General features: G+C 34.6%; 3 protein-coding genes across 5 annotated transcripts; 2 read left to right on the top strand and 1 right to left on the bottom strand.

The window, feature by feature from the left end:
* Nucleotides 1-500, top strand: LOC105435909 (hypothetical protein). The gene has a single exon (XM_011659582.2). It carries the CDS (start codon nt 21-23, stop codon nt 270-272), a length of 252 nt encoding a protein of 83 aa, XP_011657884.1. The 5' UTR covers nt 1-20; the 3' UTR covers nt 273-500.
* Nucleotides 501-3,303: 2,803 nt separating this feature from the next.
* On the top strand, nt 3,304-4,332 carry LOC105436026. Its single transcript, XM_011660180.1, has one exon. It carries the CDS (start codon nt 3,304-3,306, stop codon nt 4,330-4,332), a length of 1,029 nt encoding a protein of 342 aa, XP_011658482.1.
* A 1,361-nt stretch (nt 4,333-5,693) lies between these two features.
* LOC101209935 lies at nt 5,694-7,996 on the bottom strand. 3 transcript variants are annotated; one of them, XR_004217752.1, is made up of 2 exons: nt 7,529-7,996; nt 5,694-6,032 (listed from the first exon to the last, which is right to left on the bottom strand). XR_004217752.1 is itself a non-coding variant. In XM_031888050.1 (2 exons), exon 1 carries the CDS (start codon nt 7,720-7,722, stop codon nt 7,549-7,551), a length of 174 nt encoding a protein of 57 aa, XP_031743910.1. In that variant the 5' UTR covers nt 7,723-7,996; the 3' UTR covers nt 5,694-6,047; nt 7,529-7,548. The 3 variants fall into 3 exon arrangements, 2 of the variants coding, with proteins under 2 accessions (XP_031743910.1, XP_031743909.1); XM_031888050.1 differs by having other exon boundaries at nt 5,694-6,047; XM_031888049.1 differs by lacking the exon at nt 5,694-6,032 and adding an exon at nt 7,165-7,434.
* Nucleotides 7,997-8,832: the final 836 nt, after the last annotated feature.

Here is an 8,832-nt window from a genome sequence, read left to right as displayed (position 1 = left end):
CTTTGTGATCGAGAAGAAAAATGGAGAAGCGGGAGGCCGATCAGTCGCAGGGACAAAACAAGGAGATCAGGAAAAGCGAAAGGGAAAAGGAGAGATCAGAGGAAATTCCGTTGGAGAGCAGTCCGTACGTGAATTATGAAGACTTGGAAGATTACAAAAATCAAGCCTACGGAACACAAGGCCATCTTCAGCCCAAGCCCGGCCGTGGCGGAGGCGGTGGCCCAACCGACGCCCCCACTCTCTCCGGCGACGCCGCCGCGACACGTCGGTGATTAACCGCCAAGGAGTACCCTGAGAAGACATTCGCTGGCGCTTTCTTTGGCCGTTCTGTTTTATTAAGGAATATTTGTTTTGCTGTAGGCTGAGTCTTGTTAATGTGTAACCTTACAATGGGTAAGGTAATGAATGAAAACAGTTGGAATAATCGGAATGGTATTATTAAAAAATTGATGACACTTACTAAATAATGAAGAGCAATATGTCGGTGTGCATTATATCCTTTTAATTTGATCCACACTAAAATATCAAGAATATGTTTTAAAAGACGTTAAAAAGAAAAAGAAGAAGAAGGAAGAGTTTAACATAACATACGTGACGAAAAGAACAGGACGTGTAACCAAATATTTTTCGTAGAAGATGGTAATCAAAGCGAGTATTTTTGTAAGATTGTGAAATGTTAGACAAACACTTAAATTATTTTTCTAAAAAGTAGTTTCTATTTTTTTTTTCTAAAAAAATTAAAAGTTGATATTTAATGCAATTTTCTAAAAGAAAAATATTGTTTTGATAGTTCTTTTTAGCACATATAGGTGATCTAAAGTTCGAGTTATTCATCTAAAAAAAGGAACAAAACAATTAAAATTGTTGGTAGTATCTATTATATAAATCAATGTATGACGAGTAATTATAATTGAGAGCAATTCCTATTCAAAGATGGTTTTGTTTGTAGTTATTTGCATCTGTAGTCGATTTCTTAGAAGTTAGTGGAAAGGTGGACAACAACACTGAGTTTTTAAAAAAATTAGAGGGACAAATTTTTAAGATTACTTTTTGAAAAGAAAGATTAAGATTAATGAAGGTGCACAACAAAATAAAACTTTTCTTTCAAGATGCGTGCGCTTGATTTTTAAAAATTAATCAGAACATCCTATTCGGATAAGATCACCTCTAAATGATTTTGGTATAAGGTACCAAATTATACAAATCCTTGTACCAATGTTTGTATAATACTATGTTGAACATCATTTTACCAATACATGATCATACCAACGTTTGTATAATATTATGTTACCAGCGTTTGTATAATATTATGCTACCTTTGTATAATATTACGTTGAAGATCATTTTAATATCGTAGTATTATCTATCAATATCGTAATATTATGTTGAAGATCATTTTACCAATCGATCATCCAAATTATGATCTACCAAACGATCATCTACCAATATCAATTTTTTACATGGTAGGCTTTTATGCTTTTTTTCATTTTCTAAATATTGTTGTGTTGCAGGAATTTTCTAAAAGGACTATATATCTAAATGTAAATTTTGTAGACTTTTTAAAAAAGGATAATTTTCCTATTTTTCTGTTAAGATTTTTAGACTTTTAAACTAAAATAAGTTTTTAATCTCTTTTAAAATATATTTTCTTTTGTTTTCAAAATTTCGTTGGATTTAATTAAACGATCTACTTTGAACCAGAATTTTTTAAAGGAGTCATAAAAACTTAGAAAATAAAGTATAGTTGTTGAAAACTAATTAAAAAGACTGCCTTTTGGTTTACTTTTCCTTCATTAAACCAGCATGATATCTAAACATTAAAAAGAAAAAGTTGAATAAATGATCCAAATGAGCTAAAAAAATGAGATAGTCTCCAGTTCTTTACTTTAGAGCATGTCCTTTCTAACTCCACTTGGTCTCATCTTTTACTTTTAGGACACACATCCTTCTTTCTGCCTCACTAACTTTATGGATTAGGTTAAAAAAGAACAAAAGCAGAAATGGATAATTAAAAAAAATGCCTTGGAAACCAATTTGGTCTTTACAGTTACCATATGGAAGAGGAAGACAGCCCAAAGAAAGCTATTACCCAAATAAAACTAACATAAAGATCTCTTTTCCTGGTTGAGAGATTGAGTTTAAATACAAAATTTAAAGATCAAAGTGCTTTCTCTTTTGTCTGATTTTTTTTCTTCTTTCATTCCTTTTGAGAATGCTCCACTTAACTCCCAAGGCTGGTTTTCACTGTCTCCCATTTCTCTCTTTTAGCTTCCAAAATCACTTTTGGCAGAAATTTCTTCATTCTTCCCCCCCAACTCCACTTCTTAGAAATGCTATAGGAAAACAATCAATTAGTTAACATTCCCTCAATTTGGTAATGCTCATTTGCCTCTCTACTTCTTTGGACTGGATTTCCCCCTCTTTTCTAACATTCAAATGACCCCATGTTGGGGTCCATTTTGCACTTCTTTTGAGCCCTTTTAAAAAGTTTCATTCTGTCTGTTTTTTTTAATATCTTATTGTTTGAATTATCCTGATGTTCCATATTAACATTCTTATGGCTCACTTGGCTCCAACTTTTAACTGGGTGAAGTAGGTTGGATTATAGTCCACTTATACGTTATTTGGAAGGCTAAAATGTAATGAGAATTATTAGAATATGGATGATGTTGAAATACGTGTTAAGCCGAATAAACAGAACAAAAATAGTATCATGAAACGTTAAAACAATGAGAAAAAATATTGAATTTAAAAGTGTAAGAACGAAATGAATTTAATGTTACGGATCGAGTCCATAGACCTTGAATTACATTAAATTACTAGCTTATTGAATTATGAGCCTTCAAAAGATCCATTTATGTTTAGATATTTGATTTCCAACTATTATAACTTATAATAAACTATGATAATACTACTTGACATTTCTTTTTTATTTCGGTATTTACTATTTCTAATCGCTCTTTGTGATTGTTATATATACACTCTAAACACAAATTATTATAATGGAAATCAAGATTTTCCTAGTTTAAACAATATAATAAGAATTAAGAAGTATAATCATTAAATCATATACATATAGAAACCAATCAATTCCCACCATCTAATTATCAATTCCTTTTGCTTTTGGGTGCTTCCAAATACTACTCCTTTATATACTCTGTCTCCCTTTGCCTTCACATTCACATTCACATTCCTTCTCTCTCACTCTGTTTTTGGTTTCTTCTGTTATTAATTCAGTGTGTTCTTTTTCCCTTCTCCACAGGTTCTGGAGAAGAGAATTAACTATTTGGATAAACCATGAAAATGGGGAGAAGCTATGACAGTGAAAGATGTGGTGAAGATAAACTTTACATGGAGGAGCCCGATGAAAATGATGAATCTTTATCCTTATGCGATCTTCCCATCAATCTAGTCAAAGATGGCAACCCCCATTTCCTCCTAGAAATTAAACCCAGAGCCGGCGAGACATCCATAGCCGCCGCTGATGATGAATTTGATTTCGGTTCTTTAGGAGGTTTCAGTAATCTCGCCGATCAGCCACCGCCAGAAATGTGTTTGGCCGACGAGGTCTTCTACCAGGGCCAACTTTTGCCGGTTCGGCTCTCTGTTAGCTCCGACAATACCTCCGCCGGAGTCTACCGCCGGCACTTGAGAAGCATCAATAGCAGCGGAAGCAGTAGCAGTCGAAGTCAGTGTTCTTCCTCGAGCGTAACAAACAATTCCTTAACAATTACCTCTGCAGCTAGAAACCCGCAGCTCAGGGTTCCAAATTTATTCCACTCCCACCCGAGTCCTAAACCCCAAATCAAAGCCTCACCGATGACATTCCGACAGGCGAGCACAGGCGGAAACCGCCAAAAATCCTCCTTCGGGTGGGATTTTTTCCGGCTGGGAGTAGTGAAAACACCGGGAATGGAACTAGAGGATCTCAAACACCGAAGCAGCACGAGGAGGAACTCCTCCGTCAGCCGAAGCAACAGCGAGAAGGCCTTTGTTCCGGCCCCCTTAAGCAACGAGAGAAGCGTAAAGGTGATGATGAGAAAACCTCGAGAGAGTGTATTGATAGAGAGGAAAAGCAGGGGAATTCTAGGTGGGGTCGGGTGTAAGTGTTCGGTGGAGTCGACGGTGGCGCCGGCGCCGAAGGCGATGGTGGGGGTGAGGAGGAAGGGGAACAGTAAGAATATTCCGGCGCAGGCGACGGCGAAGAGGGAAATGAGAATGAAGAAGGTGGGAAAAGAAAAAGAGGAAGAGGAAAAGTTGGAATTGTCTCGTCATCGGACATTTGAATGGCTAAAGGAGCTCTCGCATGCAAACTTTTCCTGTGAGGTTTAGACTTAGCTTTGGATACCTACAAAAAATTCAACGCATGCTTCTAATACTTGATCTCTCTCTTCTCTTAAAACTAATTTATGATTATGGCCTATGGGTTTGATTAATAATTCAAATTGGAAATTCAAATCTTGGACTTATAACTTATATATATAATGTTTTATTATCGGTTTTCGATAATTAAAGGCTTTTAACTTTTGAATATTATGGACTAGAAATACCCGAAATGCTCCATTTAGGCAAGAAGTAACTTGACATTTCAATTTAATCGTTTGTTATTATTTGCGTAAATTTAATCTAGAATATTATATTGTATTGTATTTAATCGTTTGTTATTATTTGATTAATATTGTATTATACGTAAATTTAATCTAGAATATTATATTGTATCTCTCTCAAATGGAGAACACGAGAAATAACTCTAACGTCTTTCAAGGGTGTTTCCCCCTCTTCTATTTCTCAAAAAGGAGCCGTGGATTGGAACGGAAAGCTTTAAACTTAAAATAATAACAATAAAATCCATACATACGTCAGTTTAAATCCCTAATTGTAAGTTAAAAGAAATTCCAACCATGTTAGATTTTGTCCATATACAATTAGTCACATATAAGAAAACGTAAAGCGTCCGAATGAAAGACTTTAGCGATTCAATACAAAGAAATACCCATTTTACAATACATACTTCTGATCTCTAGCACATAGATGATCTTAAGACTAAGTAGCAGAGATAAATTTGTTTGAGTTTAAAGATCCACGACGAATGACATCAATTGTATCCTCTATTAACTTATCGATATAAGTCAAAAAATTCACAACTTCTTCGATTACACTACTATGTTCCTTGCCCGTTAAGGATAGTTCACAAACCACAAATCTATTTCTATTTCAAATGTCAGCGCAGGGAGAAAAAAGACAAAACAGTAAAAATAAAACAAAAAGATGGAATAAATACGAAGACATGAAAAGACTGCCATTTAATTACACCATATAGACTAGTGCATATTACCCTATATTATATATTAAAAGTAAGAAAATGATTGTTGCACAGAGGAAGAGAGTTGAGCATCACTAATGGTGGTAGTCATGAGAAAGAGAGGCATTGGGGATAGACAATAGTGATAGTCATGATTAAAGTTTAAAATGAATATACTTTATGGGTGAGAGAGCCAATGGAGAATGGAACAGGACAATGCCATTGGATCATTCTCGTACTATTTTAAAATTTGTCGAATGTGTCTTTTAAAAGCAAATTTTGGAATCACTTCTTTTTCGGCAAACTTTTGTAAGTACCTTAAGAATTGGGAGCGTCTAGCAGTAAGGTCCAATACAACATATGAAGTCCTAAATACTTCCAACATGAGATATATCTGATGTAAAATGGTTATCAAATACTAACTAAACACAAGGTTTGATCATCAACATTGCACATTTTAACATTACTAGAATAAGCCAATAAGCATAAGAACCTTGTCAACTAAAATCAGATCTAGAAATTAAACTACTTAGCAAAGTTGGACATCACTCTCTTACTTTCTCAAGTACCCTAGCTTTACATTGGTACAATATCTATTTTTGGATTATGAAACCAACAGCATAACAGAACCATTAAAGCATGGAAAATGGTAGAAGATCTAACCATGGTTGAAGTTACCAATTTCCCAGTATCGAAAACCTCCAGTTGGACATAGATCACAAGTTCACAACTGCATAAATTCAAGCTGGGATGAAGTAAGTAATATTCACCATTCAATTAGCGTACAAATCATGATGAAAAAGAGCACACAGCAAACTGAGACCATATAACGTGATCTTTAATAACTGAGTTCTTGGGTTTCAAACTAATATCACAGTTCATGAAGTGCTTGATAGCAACCTTCTCAGACAATGTATCCCAAAGCACACGTATTCATGTGTTGTCCTGATAGCAACAACATAATACTTAGTCCTAATTCTAAAAAAACAATACAATACTTAGTCGGCATCTCCTTAACAGAGGCTGAGCTGGACAATAAAGAGTTTATGAAAGGACTCCATCCAAATCTTGTCTCCAATAATGACATAAAGCAAAATTCGTGAAGCAAAAAAGTTCACATCAAGTAATGAGACTACTTAGCTCTCTTCTCTTTATTCTCTTAGACCCCCTTTCTGATAGATCCTGGTTTGCTCTTCTAGACGTTTTAGTTACCAACACAAGTGCCCTATCAAATTTTGAAGACGAATTGTTTGTTTCTTGCATCATGGAGCGTAAGTAAGTAGTTGTGTATTGCAAACAAGTATGTGACAGCACACCTTGGTAAAACTCATACAGACAAATCAAGACAATTCTCCATTCACAAGCTTTTATCTGCTAAACCAACTTTGTTTGAAGGATGTCGAATCTCTCTTTTCAAATGGACCTTTAACGTACATATCCTACCAGAGTTACAAAGATAATATTCCAAATATATAATTGATCACAGCCAAAACGAATTAGAAACTACCGGGAACTAGAGAACTTTTAGTATAGCTTCTAGTTCAGGAACGATTGAATGCAAATGATCTTCCAAATGTAAGTTGGATGCCAACTTGAGATCATTTAATCCAAATCCAATCTACATTAAAAGGTTCCATCCACCTCTCTCTCTTTCAAGTTTCATGGTACAAAGTTAAAAACATGCACTTGTATCACAATCCCCTTACTTGATACACCAATACAAGTCTCCTATAACTCCTTTGGCTTGGGCTACTTGCCCTTCTTTTATAAACTCCATATATCAATGAAGTTTGCTTCTTACACAGACACACACTATATAACTGCAGTCATCGAAATATTCTACAAGTTCCAGGGATAGAAAATCGGGAAAAAAATGCACAAATATATCCCACAAAGGTCTTCCCCAATACAACATTAAAGAGTATTCCGGCCAAAATGCACCAAACGGTAGCAAATATTTACAAGGAATCAAATGCATACCTACGGCTTTAGAAAATGTTGCATTACTTATAATTTATTTACCACAATAGCATCCAAGACCAAAAATGATGCATTCATCTGAGAAGAAATTCCAAACTCCAATTATGTGATTGAAACTCGTTACATTGCTTAAGAGAAAAAAAATCAGTCTCCTGTATATAAAACCATAAATTTTCAACGTGTATTCAATGCCTAAAGATCCAGAAGTAACAAGCACTACTTCAATAGTATGTCAAAAGGGGGAACCTGGATTGTAAATCATCCAATCATTCATCATCATCCCTCTTCTTTGGCTTCCTGTAATTCTCTTCGATGTGCTTGGCCATTGCAAGCCCAGTATTTGCGAGCTTCCTGATATTGGGGACGTTGTAATTTTGAGCCACGTAAATCCCGAACACAGATCCCGCTATAAATGAGAAGCTACTTCTGATAAAGCCCATCGGCGTCCTTCTCTTTCGCCGGAGCCTGAAATTATCGGCAAGTGGAAAGAGAATCGGGAAATTTTAGGGCAGTGGATTAATCAAATCAGCCACAGAGACTTGTGCGCTCTTCCCTCGTCGGCGATCTCCCCCTCTTCTACTAGGGCTTATGGATTGAAGTCGCCCGTCGTTAGTCTCCGGTAGCGGTTGTCCTTCCCTTCACTCCCTGCTTCTCGATGTCTCTAGGTCTGACTCTCGATCTTTCTCCGTCGACTCTATGTGAAACGCGCGTTTAATGTGAAGCAACTAAATTTTATTGAATATTGTATGAATTTAATTTAATTGATTTGACTAGTAAAACAGTGCTTATGTGATAATTTAAATATATAAAAGTTGATGGCTGAATCAAATTAAAATAAAATTTGTAAAACTGATCAATGTCACGTTACATTCTACATTTCATTTCTTAGATTGTTATACCAAAAAAACCCTAGGCGATTGTTTTTTTTTTTTTGTAAATAAATAATAATATATTTTATAAGAGTTATATGTATCTAATTTTAAAAAAATATTAAGACTATATTCAATAACTTAAAAAAAAAAAAACAACATGGCTGTGATGGATATTCATGTTAATGTTTTTTTTTCCTGATTTCTTCCATGTATGTGTTCGATCTTCAATACCGATTGTTTTAATATTTGTTAAGAACGTCATTAAATTAGTACCTCAATCTCCAGTGGTTAGAGGTACAATTTTCATTAGTTGTTGTTTTGATAAAATGAACCCTTAATTTTGATATGAAAATTTATTTTATTTAGTTAGGTTTAAATAAATTTGTTGATTTGATTCAATTTAGCTTAGTTTAAAATATTATGATACACCAAAATAGTAGGTTGTTTCTTATGTTCTTTTAAATGTTAAACAAGTTAATAAATTTGTTCACACAGTTATTTTACCCATATAATTTAATAATATGCTTGAAATCTAGGGGTTCATTCATAGAAGAGACGATTATATTAGGAATGTAAGTATTTCGAAATTCACGTATACATCCAAGTATTGGATTGGACAAATCTGTTTGGTGTGATGCATGGCCAAAGTTGATGTCCCAACAATTTTGCTATGCTTTG

The sequence above is a fragment of the Cucumis sativus genome, chromosome 6 (assembly GCF_000004075.3).
Source record: "Cucumis sativus cultivar 9930 chromosome 6, Cucumber_9930_V3, whole genome shotgun sequence".
Taxonomy (NCBI): domain Eukaryota; kingdom Viridiplantae; phylum Streptophyta; class Magnoliopsida; order Cucurbitales; family Cucurbitaceae; genus Cucumis; species Cucumis sativus.
This window is presented reverse-complemented; position numbering and strand designations above follow the sequence as displayed.

Excerpts from the sequence above, each read along its gene's own strand:
- LOC105435909 (XM_011659582.2), top strand. The coding sequence starts at position 21 with ATGGAGAAGCGGGAGGCCGATCAGTCGCAGGGACAAAACAAGGAGATC.
- LOC105436026 (XM_011660180.1), top strand. The coding sequence starts at position 3,304 with ATGGGGAGAAGCTATGACAGTGAAAGATGTGGTGAAGATAAACTTTAC.
- LOC101209935 (XM_031888050.1), bottom strand. The coding sequence starts at position 7,722 with ATGGGCTTTATCAGAAGTAGCTTCTCATTTATAGCGGGATCTGTGTTC.